General features: G+C 40.8%; 1 protein-coding gene across 1 annotated transcript in view; it reads left to right on the forward strand.

Moving 5' to 3' along the window:
- grk3 (G protein-coupled receptor kinase 3) overlaps positions 1-21,490 on the forward strand; it is a 36,792-nt gene that overhangs the window by 9,352 nt on the left and 5,950 nt on the right. The window contains exons 3-13 of the mRNA XM_039771729.1: positions 9,186-9,259; positions 11,824-11,925; positions 12,008-12,082; positions 15,674-15,735; positions 15,971-16,022; positions 16,671-16,762; positions 16,893-16,992; positions 17,209-17,287; positions 17,552-17,682; positions 17,779-17,873; positions 20,662-20,769. Of these exons, the coding sequence (XP_039627663.1) occupies positions 9,186-9,259; positions 11,824-11,925; positions 12,008-12,082; positions 15,674-15,735; positions 15,971-16,022; positions 16,671-16,762; positions 16,893-16,992; positions 17,209-17,287; positions 17,552-17,682; positions 17,779-17,873; positions 20,662-20,769 (970 nt within the window). The remainder of the gene's footprint in view (positions 1-9,185; positions 9,260-11,823; positions 11,926-12,007; positions 12,083-15,673; positions 15,736-15,970; positions 16,023-16,670; positions 16,763-16,892; positions 16,993-17,208; positions 17,288-17,551; positions 17,683-17,778; positions 17,874-20,661; positions 20,770-21,490) is intronic.

Here is a 21,490-nt window from a genome sequence, read left to right on the forward strand (position 1 = left end):
TTTTGGATCAATCCCTGACTCACCATCCTAAGTAGGTCTGTTGGATGTGATTATACTCCTATGTCTGGGAGACCATTTTCACTCACCCTGATTCAGCCTTCCTGAGAGTCTCTGTCAATTAAAAGATGCTGCCTTTTGAAGTGTTTTCAGATAAAAAATGGTTAGGAATGCTCTGCTGGCCTACTGGAACTATTCCTGGAAGATTAGACTGGAGCCTCCACTAGCAAGTTAGCACTGCAGGCAGAGCTGCAGCAAGTGGAGATCATGTGATGGCCCAGGCGCCTCTCTGCAGAGGTGTTTCTCACAGCTCCGGCTGCTGAGGAGCCACGTGCTCAAAGAGGCTTCACAGTGAGGGCACGTGAAGCAGCCAGCTCCATCTACAGGTTGAGCATAGCAAGATCTGACTGGGGAATCCAGTGAGTCCTTCTCAGGGTTGGATGCTAATTATTCCTTAAACTCATCACATACCAAGGGGCAGAGCATTCGTATGGCTTTTGTGTCTTATCTTCTATCTCTGTGGAAGTAAATGCAAAGATGCATTGTCCTTTTTGGGAGATTTTTTTATATACACATACAGTACATCCAGAAAGTATTCACAGCAGATCACTTTTTCCACATTTTATTATGTTACAGCCTTATTCCAAAATGGATTAAATTGATTTTTTCCTCAGAATTCTACACACAATACCCCATAATGACAATGTGAAAAAAGTTTACTTGAGATTTTTGCAAATGTATTAAAAATAAAAAAATTGAGAAAGCACATGTACATAAGTATTCACAGCCTTTGCCATGAAGCTCAAAATTGAGCTCAGGTGCATCCTGTTTCCCCTGATCATCCTTGAGATGTTTCTGCAGCTTAATTGGAGTCCACCTGTGGTAAATTCAGTTGATTTGAACATGATTTGGAAAGTCCCACACCTGTCTATAGAAGGTCCCACAGTTGACAGTTCATGTCAGAGCACAAACCAAGCATGAAGTCAAAGGAATTGTCTGTAGACCTCCGAGACAGGATTGTCTCGAAGCAAAAAACTAGGGAAGGTTACAGAAAAATTTCTGCTGCTTTGAAGGTCCCAATAAGCACAGTGGCCTCCATCATCCGTAAGTGGAAGAAGTTCGAAACTACCAGGACTCTTCCTAGAGCTGGCCAGCCATCTAAACTGAGCAATCGGGGGAGAGGGGCCTTAGTCAGGGAGGTGACCAAGAACCCGATGGTCACTCTGTCAGAACTCCAGAGGTCCTCTGTGGAGAGAGGAGAACCTTCCAGAAGGACAACCATCTCTGCAGCAATCCACCAATCAGGCCTGTATGGTAGAGTGGCCAGACGGAAGCCACTCCTTAGTAAAAGGCACATGGCAGCCCGCCTGGAGTTTGCCAAAAGGCACCTGAAGGACTCTCAGACCATGAGAAACAAAATTCTCTGGTCTGATGAGAAAAAGATTGAACTCTTTGGTGTGAATGCCAGGTGTCACGTTTGGAAGAAACCAGGCACCGCTCATCACCAGGCCAATACCATCCCTACAGTGAAGCATGGTGGTGGTAGCATCATGCCGTGGGGATGTTTTCAGCGGCAGGAACTGGGAGACTAGTCAGGATAAAGGGAAAGATGACTGCAGCAATGTACAGAGACATCCTGGATGAAAACCTGCTCCAGAGCGCTCTTGACCTCAGACTGGGGCGACTGTTCATCTTTCAGCAGGACAACGACCCTAAGCACACAGCCAAGATATCAAAGGAGTGGCTTCAGGACAACTCTGTGAATGTCCTTGAGTGGCCCAGCCAGAGCCCAGACTTGAATCTGATTGAACATCTCTGGAGAGATCTTAAAATGGCTGTGCACCGACGCTTCCCATCCAACCTGATGGAGCTTGAGAGGTGCTGCAAAGAGGAATGGGTGAAACTGGCCAAGGATAGGTGTGCCAAGCTTGTGGCATCATATTCAAAAAGACTTGAGGCTGTAATTGCTGCCAAAGGTGCATCGACAAAGTATTGAGCAAAGGCTGTGAATACTTATGTACATGTGATTTCTCAGTTTTTATTTTAATAAATTTGCAAAAATCTCAAGTAAACTTTTTCACATTGTCATTATGGGGGGTTGTGTGTAGAATTCTGAGGAAAAAAATTAATTTAATCCATTTTGGAATAAGGCTGTAATATAACAAAATGTGGAAAAAGTGAAGCTCCGTGAATACTTTCTGGATGTGCTGTGTATATATATATATATATATATATATATATATATATATATATATATATATATATATATATATATATATTGTTGAATAGTTTTACTGTCAAATAATGCAAAGAGTATGCGACATGTATTTCGCTTTAATTCTGGGCTCATCAGGCATACATACTCACTGCATCCTCTCTCAGGGAATCGAACCTCAGATGCCAGTGTCATAGGCGAAACCTCTTTACATTGCGCCACGGCGTGTAGTTCGTTTATTTGATAGCATGTAGATCGGGGTAATTACATTCAGGGCATTCTTAGTCTGAATCACAATCTGATTAAATGGGTGGTTACCTACCAGGTTAAGCTTGCATTATTTGACAGTAAAACTATTCAACCATTCTATGATCTGCTTCTCGCAACTGAAAGAGGGCACCGTGGCGAATGTTTGTCGACTTGCAGACCAGCCACAAGCGTTACCTGGTAGGTAACTACCCATATAATCAGATTGTGATTCAGACTACAAATGCCATGAACATATGTTTGTGTGGTGGGGTTAGGTTGGGTGTTAGATGACTGGGTGTATATTGAGGCTTGGGGTCACAGAGCAGGAGTGTCTACTATGCAGCTCTCTCCAGTGTTACTACATGTACATGTTATGCTAATTTTCTACACCTATTTTCCTGTCAAAGATGTGAAGTAGGCAAATAAAAAGAAGGGGATCCAATATAAGACTCGAAAAACTGCTTTGCTCTGTGGCAGTATCAAAAGATCACTATTAACTAGATTACAAGACTGTGGTGGAAAAGTGCATGAGGAAACTGGGCTACAGGGTAATGCTGGATAAAGGTCTGACATGATGACTACAGGGTGATGGTGGATACTGGTCTTGAGTGACAAAGTGATAGTGGCAGGGATTGAGATGACTGGGCTAAAATATGATGGTCGATTAGAGTTTGAGATGCACAGCGATGTGGAGTTTGAGCTGACTGTACTTATAAGGCAATGGTGGGTCAGGAGTCCGTTGTGACTGGACTACAGGGTTGTGTTGTGCGGTACATCAGTACTAAACAAAGTGCCAAACTACCTAATCTTTAAACTGTACTGTACGAGCTTTATGCTAATTTCAGTTCCGGAAGTTAATGTTTGCATACTGGCACTTTGCGCCATCTATCACAACCTAACATCCCCTCTACCCAAAGTAATATTTATATATTGGTGTGCTTGAAACTTCAAGGGTGACCCCCACACAGACCCCAGTTCTTTGAAGCAATTAATTATACCTGTGCTCTAGAAACTTGCTGTGGATCTGGCCTGGTGTGTGTTCTTGAAACTCGCAGGGGAGCTGGTGCATGCGTGCAGGTTGTGGGGATAAAGTAGTTGGGAGCAGAGAGAGGAGGAAGCTATAAGTTGTTCGCTTCAGTATCATGTTAGCACAGATACTGAGGAGCGAAAGCTGATAGTGGTACCACATTCAAAATTATAATATTGATGCCATACTACTGCAGAATGAAGGTGGATCCAAGTGTTTGGTTTCTGAACTGCAGGTTCATGGTGCATCAGGGTCTGTGGTTACTGGACTTCCAAGTTAGCTGATGTTTAGGATCTGTGGTCACTGGGTTACATGAAGTCAGCGGGTTTCAGATCTCAGCAGATTTGTTTCTTTTATTACCCATCATGCCCTTTGTAGCCACTTCCTTCGTGAACATGTGTTAAAATATACGGCAGAGCCTGGACTAAAGGATGAAAGTGGATCCTAGAGTTTGGTTTATAAACTGTAGGTTGATGTGGGATCAGGATCTGTGGTAACTGGACTTTCATGATAGCTGTGGCTCAGTGTCTGAGGTTGCTGGATTGCGCAGAGGAAGTTTGTTTCAGATCTCAGCAGATTTGTGTGTTGCATTACCCAGCATGCCCCACTTCTTTGCGGCCACTTCCTTCCTGAACACGTGCTGGCAAATTGTTCAGCAGTAAAGTTCCCTTAGTTTAAGTGCCCCGTGTGCCTGTACAGTGAGAGGCAGTGTGTGGTCATATATATTGCGGTTAAGATTACAGTATGTTATCCATACCCACCCCTCATTAATTTTTGCACACTTATGAGATGATTTAAGTCCTGTGACCTATACATTAAAACTGCCATTATCTTTCTCAGGGCTTCCTCAATTTTACAGAGTACTTCCTTTTCTTTGTGGTTGCGCTATCTGGTGGAGCTTGTTTTTTCTCTGTCAGCTCAGCGTACTTTTGAGGTCTCCTAGTCGGAGGAGTAGGGTGGGTAGGCTGGGGGCCTGTATTTCTCGGTTTTCATGTATTGTGTAAATGTAGCTGACACTGAATAGAAAGACGACTCCAATAGTGTGTGGGGACTTTGCAGTAAGCGTGAAGAAGAAATGAATGGAAGAGCCTGAGATAATCATAAAAACTTCACAGAAAAATGACCCACTAGCATTAAAACAACAGAAGTCAGGGTAGTTGAGTGCCCACCTGACTCTTGCTAGCAAAATACAAAAGTCACCAGTAGCACTTTTTTCCCATTTTCTTGGGTTCTCTGATCTTTAAAATTGTTGCAGACGACTCAGTAGTAAAACCGTATTCCCATATTTGAAGGGTAAGAGTTTGTCTTCTTTTGGTCGTCATTCCGTGTCTGTTGTGGGTTAAAGGGCTAAACAACATGCTGTTGCCATTACCCCCCCTGTTTGGAATATGATGGTTTGTGTAGGTGGGGCTTCCCTTTCTGTGCTTCCGTGTGGTGATGTTGCTTCAGATTCACAGTGCCAAGTAGCACGGGCTTTGGGGGTGGGGTAGTTCTTTTTTCATTTGCTGAATTGCTGTTTGCTGGACGTAATAAAAGTTCTCACAAAACTGAGATGGCATGGACAGACCCTTCCATCGTCTGCATCTCCTTTTCTTTAGCTCCTTCCAGACAACTTTTAGTGGTCATTACAAAGTCAATCCTTCCTTGATGGAATGGAGTATCGTTAGTATGCCATTTGACTCGCATTTTGTGTTGGTTACTTAGTTGGCCCAGAAGTCTTTTGGGGATTTGGGTTGTTGGCATCCTGTTGTTACTCTGTGACTATCTCAGCAGATACTGGCCTGGCTCATTGATCCCCCTCCCCCCAAGTCAAAAGTCCCATAATTGTGCAGGATGACTGCATAGGATCAGGGATTTACTAGATGGCTCACAGATGATCTTTTGGTCATGCTGGTTAACGGCTTTCTTTGGTAACTGAGCACAGTTGAGGATTTGGAGATTATCTGGATATAATCTTTTTTGAGTGAAAGTGAAGGTGTACTTGTCTCTTTTTATTTTTGTTTCACACTGATTTTATTTGTAGATAGCAGATGCTGCGTAATGTGAAGGGCACCTGCTGCCAATTTTACTTGTTTCATACAAAGAAATTATTTAAATAAGAAGCAGCAGTTCTCTGTCAGTTTTTATCTGTTTGCCATTGGGGAGCATTCACCTTTAGACACTTAGCAGTAAAAAAAAAAAAAAGGTTGGTTATAAGTTTGGGTCTGATCATGCATGTGACCTTTGTAAAAATTGCTATAACTCCTTAGTCCTATCTTAACCTGCCCCTCTATTCTCTTTGCTCAAGCTCTTTTGACCAGTGTCCAGTCTCTTGATCCTGGAGCAGACTGGGTTTTGCCTTTCTTTTGGTCCTGTTCTGGTTTAACTCTTTAAATTTACATGAATTTGCTTTACTCTTCCAGTGCCTGCTTACCTGTCATGATTCCTCCTTGAAATTTGCTTCCCCCAGCTCATCTGCCACTTTGAGTTGTTTTGCTTCTGACCCAAATAGTCACCTTTTTTCCTTTGTCATTTGGCTCTGTTTGCCAGGCACCTGGTTCATTTACTTACTTCACCCTGAATGTCTTTGCCCACTCTTTGTTGAGACCTCCCAAATCACTTCCCTGTTCTTTGTGCCTTCCTGGTTTCAGGAGTAATGACATAAGAGTCAGACTGAAGTCTTTTTCTGTTGAGATGAGTGCTGGATATAGCAGATGGCCTGTTTTCACACTGATGTGAATGTTCTTTGTGCCAGGTGTCACATTGGCATGGTGTTAATTCCTCAGTTAGTGCCCTGTTAGATGCCAGTCTAATATATTTTCTCTCCTAGTATGGCAAGAGTTACAGAGCACTCTGATTTCCATACTCCTCTTTCATTAGTTTGTGAGTAGCAATAACAGGACGATGATCAGGGCCATCTTGGTGGTGCATGAAGGTACAGGGAATCCAGAATTAGCTTTCACGGGGGGCATGTTTAACGTGGAATGAGAAAGAGAATTTTAAAATGAGATCCTCTGAAAAGGACGCGTTTTGCTGTGCAAGAGTGGATGTTGAGTGAGAGGTGAATAGAGCTACTTAAGAAATGGAAATGGGACAGCAGTTGGCCCTGCAACCCTGTTTCGGAGTTATTTGCAGGAATATCCTTTTGTACCTTCATTGGCATTGCCCAGATGCATAAATTGGTTTTAACCTAATCCTGACTGGTGTAATTGTCAGCTGTCGGAGGGAGATAATCTGTTGAGTCTTATCGCTGTGATGAGATTAGCATGACTCTCCCAGTGCCATCCAAGTACAATCGCTAATTTCAGATGAGCCGACTTTGCGCTTATGCCCCATACCATGATGTGCCAGGGCAGGTGCTGTGTGGTTTAGTTTGTCGTGTAAATGATGGCTGCTCAAGAGGATTTTTTTTTCTTTTTCTGAAGGGAAGTTTGAATAAAAAGTCAGTTTTTAGGGTTTCTAAAAATAGTATGTGCTGGTGATTCATCCCCTCATCTGCGGCAGCAGAGTCTGAGCCGCCCCCTGTGTTTGCAGCACAAGCTTTAGACTGACCAGTTGCTCTCTGGGCTTACTGGCGCTGGCTTGTTTTCGACAGATTTTTCTTCAACGGGCTGGCCCCTTTCTCATGTGCCTAGTCGTATGTTTCTGCACCCCACCTCTCCTCCCAACAGCCTTAGGCTATATTTCTTTGGCATAACTGACTGGTGGGCATAGCTTTTTCCAGAATGGGCATTAATTGAGTTGATTGAGGCGACAGTGCCTTTCATATTATTTGAAGTGGCAGAGGAGGAGTCTATAAAACTGTGCCCTGCTCTCCTGTCCAGTGTTGGCGGCCTGTGTTAGGTTCTGGAGCAGGCGAGCTGGAGCTGTGCGTGACTGGGTGAGCAGGCTGCTGTTCTGATAAACTGATCAGTGACAGATCTAAGCATAGTAATCTTGTTAGTGTCTAACATGAGGGAAACTATTTTAAGAGCTGTCGTCTGCCTTTAAAACTTTAATTGTTTACTTTCTCAAGAGAACCGCTTAACACTTGGTGCCCTTTTTCGCTTCTGCTGGCATGACTGTGCAGTGTTGCCTTTACTTAGCGTGGATCAATGTACCATTTTTTTAATGGTATAATCTACTGGCTGTTTTTGTTTTTGCTTCGTTTTGAGTGGTTCAGAGAAGATTTTATGTTGATCCCAGCTTTTTATCACATGGGCATAAGATTTGTACTGAAGTTGACAAGGCTTGATTTTGAAAGGGACAATTTTTGTTAACTCTCCCTATTTCGGATGTAACATGCAATACCTTGGTTGATATTAAGTTAGCTAAAGGGTGTATGCTGAGCCTAAAGGGGGCGGGTTGCAGATGGCGTCGGATGCTTGGGAAACACAGGCTTTTTCATTTGTGACGAGAAAGCTCTAGGCTGCCAGCAGACTGAACAACGGATGCCCAGTTTAAACAAAATTATTTGCGTTGTTGTCACGCGAATTGCTCCTAAACAAATATTAGCCGCATTACAGTTACTCGAGTGTCTGTGTGTGTGTGAGTGAGTGAGAGATGGGGCAAGACAGACACACTAATAGAGATCCAGAACCAGAAATGTATGTATGTAAGTGGAAGACTATTGAGCACTTGGTGAACCTTACAGTAATGTTGGATACTCTGCTGTACTGTCATCTTCAAATGGTGCTGGCTATGGCTACCTCGGTGACCTCCTCGTGGCTTATCTGGCCTGGCGGCCCAGACTGACACCAGGCCGCTTTAACTGTTGGCTTCCTCACTGCCTCAAGCTGCAGTGATGCATGCAGCCTGAGAGGAAGGAAGGAAATGTAATGAATGGCATGAAGGAAGCCATGGGCTGGATTACACTGGAGCGGGTGCTGCCTTCAAGAGGCATAAGTGCTTTTCACTTCATGCTTTTGTCACACATGGAGGAGCAAAGTGATTGTCCCCATGGAGGCAGCATTTCCCCACTGCATTGGAATTCCTCAGTTGTGACGTTCCTCTAATTAAAGGTGGCTTTGTGTGTGCACTCGTGCTAATAGCATGCGTGAGTCTATAAAATGTGTGTATGTGTGATGATAATTTGCCTTTTGTGTCGGCATACTGTATATGTGAGAACACCATTTTATGGGAATATTAATTTGCCACCATGCTTTTGTCTTTAGTGGAGACAAACTTTTCCTGGAAATTCTACATGGAAGCTGGGAGGTATTGGGTTGTTATTTGTTAAAGACCACTTTTTAATACATATACATTTTAGAAAAAATATTTGCAGAGTTTCTATGTAGTCTTATGAGTGGAATAAGTGTATTTGTGTGTGCATTTCTTGGCAACCACCAGCTTACACCCACAACATTTCTCCTTGTGTCTTCAAAGCCTTGGCTCATGTTTACATGTGTTCTTTTGCTCAGCCAATATAGTGCCTTGCACCAGCCTGCATCCCTCCATGCTTCACACATTTCTTCTGCACAATGGTTTGATCCTGGCCAGTTTGCTAGACACTTGAAGAAGAGAATAATCAATACTATCTTGGACTGCAGAGAACTTGTTGTGAGGCTGCCTGTCTGGTGTCTATTGACTTTGCTTTATATAGCACTGTTCGTTTTCACTCTCTTTAGGTCCCTTGGCGAATGTGTGTCAGCCAGATGGCAGTGAAGGGGAGAGATGATCTGTTGTGCAGCCATGTTTGTTGCTCGTTTTGTTTCTAATAATCTGCCTTGTGTCCTGTAGGTTTCCTGCTCTTCAAAGATTTTTGCATGAATGAGATTGATGAGGCTGTCCCCCAACTGAAATTCTATGAGGAGGTAAGACAAATGTTCAGAGGAGTATCTGAGCCTGTTTAACCCCCTGTTTCATCCACATGCATAGGATTTGACTCTTCAGAGTATCTGTACAGATGGGGCCGCTTGTAAGCAGACATGTTTCACAGAGGCTTAAGTCATAAAGAGGAATAGTTCGAGGCTTAAAACTGAAAATTAAATCAAAGGTGGTGATGTTTACAAGTACTAGTGGCAGAGCCGTTATATAGAGGATTAACACGGGCAGTGGCAGACAAAAATGTAATGGAGATATTAATCACAGTTATAGAATAGAGGCTAAAATTGAGGTCATCCGTGGGCACCAGTACACTATATAAATTAGGGCCACGAGTAGGCGGGACTGTGTTTTATAGTTTCATATTTGGTGTACTAGAGTTTTGGGTGCATACGTATAGTCTTATTTTTTTTTTAAAAAAAAAGGGGGGGGTACTGCCTCTTTCACTTCTGTAATTTTTGTATGTGACCGTTTATCTAGTCCTCCACCAGTCCTAAAATTCATTAAACTTCCCCCCTATTGACAAACAAAATACAGCAGATTTGACTTTCTCATTATTTTTTTAAGAACAAATAAGCCACACAGTTACTGATTCCTTGTGAATTAAGTGGGTGCAATATTTAAAGATGGTATGTGCTGCCTCTATCAGGGGCCCTTGCCAAGCTGTGGACTGGAAATTGGTAATACATCAATATAAAAGCAGGACCTTTGTCAGTTTAATCTGGAGCAGCCAGGTTTGTCCTTGGAATATGTTAACACAGTAGGCACCTGCAGTTACCTTAGAAAAACAATTACTGCTACTCTTCAATCTGGGAACCATTATAAGGGCATTTCCAAGCTGAAGCTTTGAATTCTACAGTGAGAAAGACTATTTACACATTTAGAAGGTTCAGGAATGTCTTCCCATGAATGGGCATCTCAGCTGCTCATCCAAAGATCAGAACAAATTATGGAAAGAGTGCAAAATCTGAAACTATAGTGGATCTTGTGGCTTCTGTTAGCATTGTAAATATTACACTTCTTGTCTGTCATCAAACAAACCCTGAATAAGTATAGCTTTTATGGAAAGGTAGCTGGGAGAAAGGCCATTTTCAGCATAGAGAACATGGAAGCAAGGCACGAATTTGCAAATCTGAATTAACCTTAATGCCGCTGAAATAATATTTTAATGAATGGATGAGACCAAAGTGGACTTGTTTGTGTGATTACCAGAAGGCAGTATGTGGTGAACTCCTACTATGGTGCATCACCACAAGCATGTACCAACCATCAAGCAGACTCCGAGATAGCATGGGATTTTGCTTTAGCCCAAGACCGGGACAATTCACAATCATTGAATCAAACATCAACTACTCTTTATACTTGAGTATTCTAGAGCACAATGTGAAGTCATCTGTACCACAGCAAGAACATGACTGTAATTAAATTTTTCAACAGGTCAGTAATCTCAACCACTTTAGCAAATATACAGTTTATTGGCAGAAAAAGAAAACAAAGTTTTGGAATAGTCAAGTCAATTCTTAGACCTTAGCTCCCTCGAGATGCTGTGTGGGACCTTAAGAGAGCTGTGTGGGACGCAATGCCTTAAACATTAATGAACTGCAGCAGTAATATAAGGATGATTGGGCCAGACTTACTTCAGTATGACCCAAGGGGGCAATGAACACTTATGAAGAACACTTACTTCAGGTTATTAATGCAAAATATCGCCCGAGGGTTTTTGGACCTGGTGATGACTAGCTGGTTGATAGTTATATTGTGATATGTAAAATCATTGAATTGAAAGAGAGTGGCCTAACATTTTCAAAAGACTATATATTTAGAGCAGGAGTTCCTTTGAATAAGGTATAAACTGTAGATTTAAGTACTAGGTAATAGAATTTAGAGGTGTAAGACAATGGGCAGAAAATGGAAGACTTTATTAAAGTAATAAATTGATCTATTGTAACGTTAAAATGTTATGGATTGCATTTTCTTTGAGATAAATTGTTCTCAAATAAAATGTTACTGGGTCAATATTTACTTTTACAATGTGGCTTCGAGGTCACCTTGGCAACACAAGCCGCTGTGGCTAAGAGAAACTTGTGACACGATTCAAGCACCAAACTCCCAGTGGAATTCCTCTCAAATGGCCAGGCACGAGTCCATGCACCTGGCACTCAAAGCACCAGGTGCAAGAAGTTTTCCTTCCGACAGGCTTTCATCAGTTTGATTCTGAGAACGAAGGGGCTGTCACCTTTTCATGATGTGAAACTGAAAATTTTAAATGTCAGCTTGGTGAAGTGTCATCTAAGTGGTTGCATGGCCTTCTGCTAAATGTGACTCGGGTAGCATTGTGATCTTCTAGAAAAAGCACAAGACACTAATACTTTAGCACCGTAGCTCTGATGAGAACTTTATTTCAGTCAGGTCAGTGCTCTGCCACAGATGACCTGTGGTCAGTACCCGCTATTAGCACTGCTCACGGTTGCTGCTGTCTTTGTACTTTGTTATATTGCTGTGTTTTGCAGCCAAGTCCACTTTACTGCAGTCCTCTTTTGTTTCTGTTTTGTAGATTAAGGAATATGAGAAACTGGACTCGGAGGAGGAGCGTCTCTGCAGAAGTCGTCAGATTTATGATAAATACATCATGAAGGAGCTGCTGTCCTGCTCTCATGTGAATAGTGTATACTGCTTTCTCATTCCTGTAGAGCCTGCTTGTTGACTTCGATGTAACACATTTTCTTCTGTTCTTGTAGCCTTTTTCCAAGAAGGCTGTAGACCATGTGCAGACCAACCTTGCCAAGAAACAAGTACCACCAAGCCTCTTTCAGGTAAGCCCAGAGGTCTTTGTGAAACTGGCACTATGAAGGTCCTACCTTGACAAATTGATCATTGCATTTCTGGCTGCTGTTTTCAGATACTTTATATTCCTTGAGATACTTGGATTTTGTTTGCAGCCCTGATGCTATAATCAAGTTTTGTATATAAAGGAAAACATACTGTACATCATGGAACATTTCAGAAACATGCATATTTCTTAACTTTACTTACTAAGAGTAGAAGCAAGCCATCTAACATAGTAAGTTCAGTGAAGAAAAAGATGGTTAAAGTGAAATCTTTACAGCCTTTTGGGTCCCCAAAGCTCTGTTTTTAATCATTTCTGTTAATTTAGGAGATGTGATGTGCCTCTAACCATGAGTAGAGTTGTCACAATTGTGAACTGATGCATTTATGGAGTGCAAATATTTCTAATTGGAAAGGGGAGAGAAAGAGAACAAGCTGTTTCTAATCTATCCTTTTTACCCCAGAATTGTAAGTGCCAACATAACATAGCAATAACTCCTGGTAAAAAGCTATCTTATGTAATAATGTACTACCTTAATTTAAGACTACAAAATGTCAACAAAAGCTCAGAAGCAATGTCTCTGTGACCAAACGGTGAACTTTGTGAGTTGGATTGTCAAAGGTCTCAGTCATGAATTAAAGAGAAAGAAAATATTCTCTCACCAAACAGATTTAAATCCCAAGATAGTATTTTTTACAGGAGTCCCACTTATTAAGCAAGGATCTGTTTCAGTTGCAAAGAAATTGAACTGGCCAAATATTCCACTCCAGCTATACAAAGAAAAACTAGAGTTGTGGGAATCTTAATACATAGAACAATTTTGTTGGTAGTATCAAATGTAGTATCTGATTCTGAAGGGTGATATGTTACCGTTATGGGTAATTTATTTAATTGTAAAGTAATTTTGATAAATATCTTCCCAACCAATATGGATGATAGAGACTTCATTCAAAAATTTATTTGAATTCCATTCCTAATATGAACACTCATAAACTTAAAATGGCCAGAGACATTTAACTGTGTTTTAAATCCAGACCTGGATAGGTCTTCTGCTACAGGAGCGATAACATCTAACAATGCTTAAACAATTACACAGTTTGTAATTGATCATAACTTATAAATCCAACCACAAGACCATATTTATCCTTCTCACCAGTACAGTTTCCCACGATTAAATCCTGCAGGTACGACACTATGATCTCTGACCATGCCCCTCTGATCATAGAGCTCAAATCATTATACCCCACATACTCATCTCACAGCTATCCCACTTTTTTTAGCTGATGACAATTTTACAGAATTTATATCCAAGCAAATTAATTTTTTTAGAGACAAATACATCACCAAAAGTCTCTGGAGGAATACTCTGGGAAACTCTGAAGGCATTTTTTAGAGGACATAATATTTCATATCTCCCCCACAAAAATAAATCGGAAACTAAGAAGGCATCAGAGTTAATCAGTGAAATTACCAGAATAGATCAAGAACATGCCAAGTTCCCAAATAAGGGCACATTATAAGAAAAGGCTTTGCATTCAGAACTCAACCTCTTGACAACAAAACAACAACATTTATTTATATAGCACATTTTCATACAAAATAATGTACAGTACAGGCCAAAAGTTTGAACACACCTTCTCATTCAATGTGTTTTCTTTATTTTCATGACCATTTACATTGGTAGATTCTTACTGAAGGCATCAAAACTATGAATGAACACATGTGGAGTTATGTACTTGACAAAAAAAGGTGAAATAACTGAAAACATGTTTTATATTCTAGTTTCTTCAAAATAGCCACCCTTTGCTCCGATTACTGCTTTGCACACTCTTGGCATTCTCTCGATGAGCTTCAACAGGTAGTCACCTGATACACTCCCTTTTAGCTTCCCATCAACAACAATTTTTCCATTATTTTCAACATGGAAACTTGGCTAAACAAAATTTGTCCAATTTTCCTCACCTCCCAGCTGTTTCTGTTCCGGAATAAATATTGATCAGACAGTATTTAATATATAAAAACATTTTAAAATCCCTTCTTTTCAGAGATTCCAGAGTACAGAGGGAAAATGATCTCTTACTTAACATTTCAGAAAAGGAGTGAAAAGCCTATAGATTTCACTCTAGCTCCATATGCACAAAGCATACAATTATTCAACTTAAAATCACTTATTGAGTACATCTATCTCTTTTAAAATTGTCCAAAATGTTTTCAGGGCAAGATCCAACCTGCAAAATTTGCAATCAAGCTCCAGCATCATTTAGTCGTGTGTCTTGGGCAGCATGTACCAAATTAACATCATTCTGGACTAAACTCTTTAAGTGCCTATCAGACATCCTTGGTGTCCCAATCCCTCCTAATCCACTAATAGCTGTTTTTGGTGGACTCCCAGATGGGCTTAAAGTGGAGAAGGACAGACAAACTGTAATTGCCTTTACTTCACTACTAGCACATAGATTTATCTTGCTCATCTGGAATAATTTTAGCCTACCTGTTTTAAGTTGATGGGTAACTGATGTTATATACTATTTGAAATTGGAAAAAATCAGATTTTCACATAGAGGATCTGTTAAGAACTTTTTTTTTTAATCTGGCAGAGTCTAATTAGTAACATTTTAGAATAAGCTTTCATTTTGGGAAAAAGGATTCTCTTTCCTACATCTTTGACTTGTTTGTATGGAGTGTTAGTTGCTTTTAATAAATTCAATGATAAAGGAAACTATTCATGAAAAGTGCATACTTACTTAAGGAAAAAGCAGTTTACATGGCATTTGAAAGCTGTAAGTCCTACAGTATGTGCACTGAAAAGGCCATACTTCAAAATGAGATACGGTGGTTAGTAAAGTGTGGACCCCAGACTTGCTCAGTGTCAGCTGGGACGCTGTAGAAATGTTCTGGAGATGTCAGTTTTCATAACCATATCTCTGTCTATTTGTAGTGTCCATGCTGTCAGCAGGACTGATGCCACTATTCCTTTTGGAGTTGTGGTGTAACAGTTGTTGACATTAATGATGTGTAGATAACTGGACATGTCTCTTGTTGCAGTATAACAGAAGCAAAATGTTTACCAATTAGAATTTTTACAGTAAGTGCAGTGACACTGTACAATTACCAAGTGGGACTCTGTGTCTGCAGAGGTTTAGGAATAGATGTGGATTTGTCAAGTGTCGGAGCATCTGAGCCATTTATTGGTATCTTCTGTGTCCCTCAACTCAAATATAAAGCCCTGTGTGCAATAAGTCCCTTAAATCCTATACACCAGTGCCTTGCCCAGAGAATTCTTTCAGGAACTTAAGCGTACCTACTGCTTAGCTCCTTAAACATTGCCTAGCACAACACCTGGCACTGAAATTGTGTTCATTCATATACACCAGCAACCACTGCATCAAATGAACCTGATCAGTTGGTGGTCCAGACAACTTTACCAGTACTTGACCACGCAGGAACCTGGCACTAACAGCTGACCTTTTTTTTCTTCCTCACTGTACCTGGTTGGAGACCATGAACAATCTGTACAGCAAATACTGTAGATGAACACCTTGTTCACATATGCATGCTTCCCCTTTTTGTTTTTTAGCCATACATTGAGGAGATCTGTGACAGTCTTCGTGGCAAGATATTTCAGAAGTTCATTGAAAGGTATGCCCATAGTCAAATGACATGTCTACTCTGTGCTCCAGCAGAACCTGAAGTGCAGTGTGCGTTTGAGATTTTATTGTTCTGTTTAGTATTTAGGTAGGTGATCACAGCAGGTGACTGTGTTTTATTACTGTAGTGTGCTAATTTCCTGTAAAACTAAACAGAGTCTGTTCTTAAAAAGCGCCTCAGGAATTAAGGGCCCTTGTGAGCTGGATGCTTCTCTTTTTCTTTACAGTGACAAATTCACTCGTTTTTGTCAGTGGAAGAATGTGGAGCTGAACATACATGTAAGTTGCTTGTTTCTTCCTTAATGAGCAGATCTTGAGTGCCACCGCTAGTACTGGTATTATAATGTAATTAATAAAAAAAGCTCTGATGGAGCTAGTCAGGACAGTTTTAGAACAGTAATTGTTAACAGGCATTCTGTCCTCGTTTGGAGAATCAAGAGGACGTGTGAAGTCTGGTGTTTGCTCTGAGTCAAACGATAAAGTTTGATTTAGTTGGTATGACTCCTGTTTATAAAGAAAATAATAAGTAGCCTGCCCCATCTTATTGGCCTGCTGGAGCAGTGATGGGATACCACCTAGCCGGTAACATTCACTCTAATTAGTAATAAGTTTATCCTGGAACTCAAAAAGCAACTGTTTACGACTCGGATAGTACAGTTCCCCCTACTCTTTTAAAGAGAATTGCATGCCACCTAGTAATAAAAGAAGACAAGCTGATCTTATACTCACAAATGCAACTTCTTTACGACAGTTCAGTACGACCTCCTAATACTAAAACGTTTTGATTTATTTTTGTACAGCCACAGTATACTTTTAGATGTTTTGTCTTTGTGAAGCTGACCTACTGGTGGGCATGTGGGTATCTCCTTTCTTAGTCTTTGTGCAAGTATATTCACTGAGCTAATGCTGTGTTGTTTCACTTCCCAGTTGACAATGAACGATTTCAGCGTTCACAGAATTATTGGCCGAGGTGGCTTCGGGGAGGTCTACGGCTGCAGAAAGGCAGACACTGGAAAAATGTAAGATTGCCTGTGGAATTTTGTTCTCTTTGCTCTTCCTGCAATCGTGTATTTTCAGTTGATTGTTGCATACTTTAGTAAATCTGTATATTGCGCTTGCTGAATTTGAATTGCCTATCTTTCTTTGTAGGTATGCCATGAAGTGTCTGGACAAAAAAAGAATAAAAATGAAGCAAGGCGAGACACTGGCTTTGAATGAGAGGATCATGCTGTCTCTTGTCAGTACAGGGGTATGTACAAGTGGCTGTTTGGCCTCTGCCTGAATGCTGATAAGACTGATGGAACCCCTGGTTTAATCATAGTTACTTATGATTCCAGTAATGGGGGCATCTTGCTTGTTGTTTTCATGACCTGACCATCTTATTGATAAACAATGTGTAGTTGCCGAAGCACAAGTCTGCTGTCCAGAAATGACCTGCTTCACACTATCATGTCTCCCCCTGCAGGACTGTCCCTTCATTGTGTGTATGACCTATGCCTTTCACACTCCAGACAAACTCTGCTTCATCCTTGACCTCATGAATGGTGAGTGTATAACTTTAGGGTTATCTGCTGTGTAAAGATTTGTGGTCACGGTCTTCACTTTCGAGGTGTTATCATTTGTTTCTCGTCTGGTCACAGTTGTCTCATCTCTTTTCTCTGGCTTGGGATTTGTCCTTGCAGCTCTCTGACTATTTCTCTTTTCTCTGACAATTTATCACCCTTTATGCCTTCACTGTGGGCTCCTTCTTCCTTCAGTATATGTTACCGAGAGCTGGTAGTCACTCTGATGTCTATGTTGATTTCCAGGAGGAGACCTGCACTACCATCTCTCTCAGCATGGTGTGTTTTCTGAGAAGGAGATGCGCTTCTATGCAGCAGAGATCATCCTGGGACTTGAACATATGCACAATCGGTTTGTGGTGTACAGAGACCTTAAGGCATGTGATTACTGTTTGAATTGGTCTCTGAATGATCAGATTGCAGCTTTGTTTGAGAGTACCTCCTTTCATTTCGCTGATTGTCTTATCTTACAGCCTGCAAATATCCTTTTGGATGAGCACGGACATGTACGGATCTCAGACCTTGGCCTAGCCTGTGATTTCTCAAAGAAGAAGCCACATGCCAGTGTGTGAGTATGATGTTTATGGCTCTGGTGGTTAACTGCACTCTGTAGCCTTTGGGTAAAAGAACTAGCCAAAGTTGTCATTTATATGCAAACCAGATCATCCTGATTTAATATGGCAGGAAGTAAAGGCTGAGTCAACATCCAGTAATTGTTATTGTTTGTTAAACACGGTAGTATGAATAGTAATTAATGTTAGATTTTGGGGGTACAGTTCTCCTTTTTCGGGCAACTCATGCATCTAATGGCCACTACTCATTACTCAAAACATCCTTGACTAGCTGCAATTAGGGCTGCCACTCTGATTTGTCCATCCCAGTTGCATGCAGTGAATTCTGTTGACGGGGATTATAAACAAGTCTTTTATACAATACTTCACTTAAGGGGGCCTTTAGTGCATCCTGCAATGCCTAGCCCGTGTTCAGATGTCTTCTTTTAATCCCACTATGTCATAATTAATGCAGAGTTTTTCATAAAGACATACATATTTTTGCATCTGTAAAAATAATTGTCGCATAAAAAACAAGCACCAGTATTTTTTTAAGGTGTTGTAATTTGTAAGAATTCTTTGCATGACCTTCTAGAAAGATGGTCATTGTCAGGTGTGTGTCTGAAATCCTGACAAGTTCTTAAAAAAAAAAAAAAAAAATTGCCATGACTTTTTATTTAAAAAATAGCTTTTTGATAGTGTCATGTTTCTAGATCAGGGGTGTCCAACTCCAATCCTGGTGGGCTGCAGTGGCTGCAGGTTTTCATTCTAACCCTTTTCCTAATCAGCCAGCAGTTTTCATTGCTAATGAACTCATTTTTCCTTCATTTTAGTAGCCCTGTTTTTAAGGATTCAGTCTTCTGATTTGCTTCGTTTCTTCATTAAATGGCATCCAAACAGAAATTAGATGTGAAACGAGCCGACAGATGACCACCTAAACTGAAACGTCAGACTCAAGCCAATTTCACTCCAACCAGTTCCTTAATGAGAAGCCAATCCTTGCTTTTAATTAAAGCTGTTATTGAATATCAAGACTTGTTTCTGCTCTCGTTCTGCCATAGCAGACTATTGATTTTCTGATTTTTCTAAGACCACCAGCAATATGTTTTGGTGACCTGAGAACACAAACATGACCGAGACCTTCACATATCTTTATTTTCAAGTTAACTGGTCATGTGGCGGCTCGTTTTGTGTCTCATTGTGTGGCTGCTCATTAAGGAAAAAGAAACTACTAAGAGGTCTGAATCATGTCAATTAAAACTGAGGCAAGACACGTTAATCAGCAGCAAAAACGGCTGACTAATTAAGAAGATGGTTAGAATGAAAACCTGCGGCCCACCAGGACCAGAGAGTGCGGATACCCCTGTTCTAGACAATGTGTCTCTTCCAAATTGTGTTTGATTACATCTATAGCACATGGCTCTCTCTCTTAAACAGTAGCCATTTTGTTTGTTTAATAGACATGGGGACAGTCCTTGTGGTAAACTTGAAAGCTCTCTATAACATGTACAGTAATCCCTCCTCGATCGCGGGGGTTGCGTTCCAGGACCCCCTGCGATAGGTGAAAATCTGAGAAGTAGAAACCATATGTTTGTATGGTTATTTTTATATATTTTAAGCTGTTTATAAATATTCTGCGCACAGTTATACAGTAAACCCTCATTTATCGCTGTTAATCAGCTCCAGACAGATAAATGAATTTCCACAAAGTAGGATTCTTTATTTATTAATCTAATATTTTCACAGTTAGAGCATTGAAAACCTGTTTACGACCTTCTAAATACGTTTTTTAACATTATTAGAGCCCACATGAAATAACACCCTTTAGTTAAAAGTTTAAACTGTGCTCCCTGACAAGACAGAGATGACAGTTCTTTCTCACAATTAAAAGAATGCAAACATATCTTCCTCTTCAAGGTGCGTGTCAGGAGCAGAGAATGTCAGAGAGAGAGATTGTTTACTTTAATCAAAAATCAATAGGGCTGTTGTGCTTTTAAGTATGCAAGCACCGCGATAAAGCGGCCGCAATGAAGGGATCAATGTGAAGGTAGTCTTTCAGCATTTTTTACAGGCGCGTCCGTATCTTCTAAGCAAACAGCCCCTCTGCTCACATCTCCTCCGTCAGGAGCAGAGAATGTCAGAGAGAGAGTGAGAGAGAGACAGAGAAAAGCAAACAATGACAAATCAATATGGGCTGTTAGAGCTTTTAAATGTGCGAAGCACCGCGCAGGAAGCATATCTATTGAGGAGTTTTATTTAATAGGTAATAAATGCTCTGATTGGGTAGCTTCTCAGCCATCCGCTAATAGCGTCCCTTGTATGAAATCAACTGGGCAAACAAACTGAGGAAGCATGTACCATAAATTAAAAGACCCATTGTCCGCAGAAATCCGTGAACCAGCGAAAAATCCATGATATATATTTAGATGTGCTTACATTTAAAATCCGCGATGGAGTGAAGCCGCGAACGTCGAAGCGATATAGCGAGGGATCACTGTACTAGTTATAAGTATGTTATCATATGTTTCTGTTTCTAGAGCTGTGTTTGTATAAAATATCATTTATAATTTGTCACCCATTATGAAATCACCTGCATATTTTACATTTAGAATTGTACAAAAATGCACAGCATGAACTAATCAAAAGTAGTAAACAAAACAACTTCAGCCCCCACAGAAAGCAAAATAGACTGAGTAATTTTGATATTTTTATGGAATAGTAAACGGCAATTTCAGAATTTCCACTGAATCACAGGCCTGGAGTTACATGGACCAAAAAAGTAAACAGCGTTTTGTGTAACTGTAGGGGGACGCATGGGTACATGGCTCCTGAAGTTCTGCAGAAAGGCACAGCGTACGACAGCAGTGCTGACTGGTTTTCCTTGGGATGCATGCTCTTCAAACTTCTTCGAGGGTAAGTGACTGTCACTCAGCTGGATTTGCTGTTTACGGTGTAGTCTTCTGTGTCTTTAGTGTGTGTGGCATGGTTTCAGAGTTTCATCCTGCCCCTAAATATCTGTTCTAGGGCTGTCAATTTGTTGGTAACGCCATGGCATTTCAAATATGTTGACCTTACACATCAAAACCGAATTTTGCTTCATCACAGAGATTTCCAGACACACCATGTTTTGTCTTGACTTCATTTTTATAATCTGTGAACTTCATATACATTCATCATCCAAGATCAGGCACTAGTCTATTCATATATTTTTTGCGAAATTGAACTTCTTCTGCCTTCATAGCTGACATAGTGTTCCCAGTACCTGAAAGGCCTTTTTCCACTGCTGATGAATGTTCCACCAGAAATAGAGAATGTCTTCTAAGTGTATATTCTGTATTGTGCTCTTAGGTTACTGACATTCCTTTGATTGCCTGAAAGTGACATTTTATGGGGGCAAGTGTGGGGTATTCTGACACTCTGGCCCATTATGACAGCCAGGCTTCAATTGATTTGGCTGCTTCTGCAAGGTGTCATTTTCTGATACCCATAGTGGCAACACTATGACAGCGTGAAGTGTTCAATTTTCAAACTATACTGCCTGACAGAGGACATCTCCATTTAGAATTTTTAGCATTTATCACTATTGAACATCTCCGTTAGTGTCTAGCACCAAACCCCAGAGACGCGCTGCGCC

Source organism: Polypterus senegalus, chromosome 12 (genome assembly GCF_016835505.1).
Source record: "Polypterus senegalus isolate Bchr_013 chromosome 12, ASM1683550v1, whole genome shotgun sequence".
Taxonomy (NCBI): Eukaryota; Metazoa; Chordata; class Cladistia; order Polypteriformes; family Polypteridae; genus Polypterus; species Polypterus senegalus.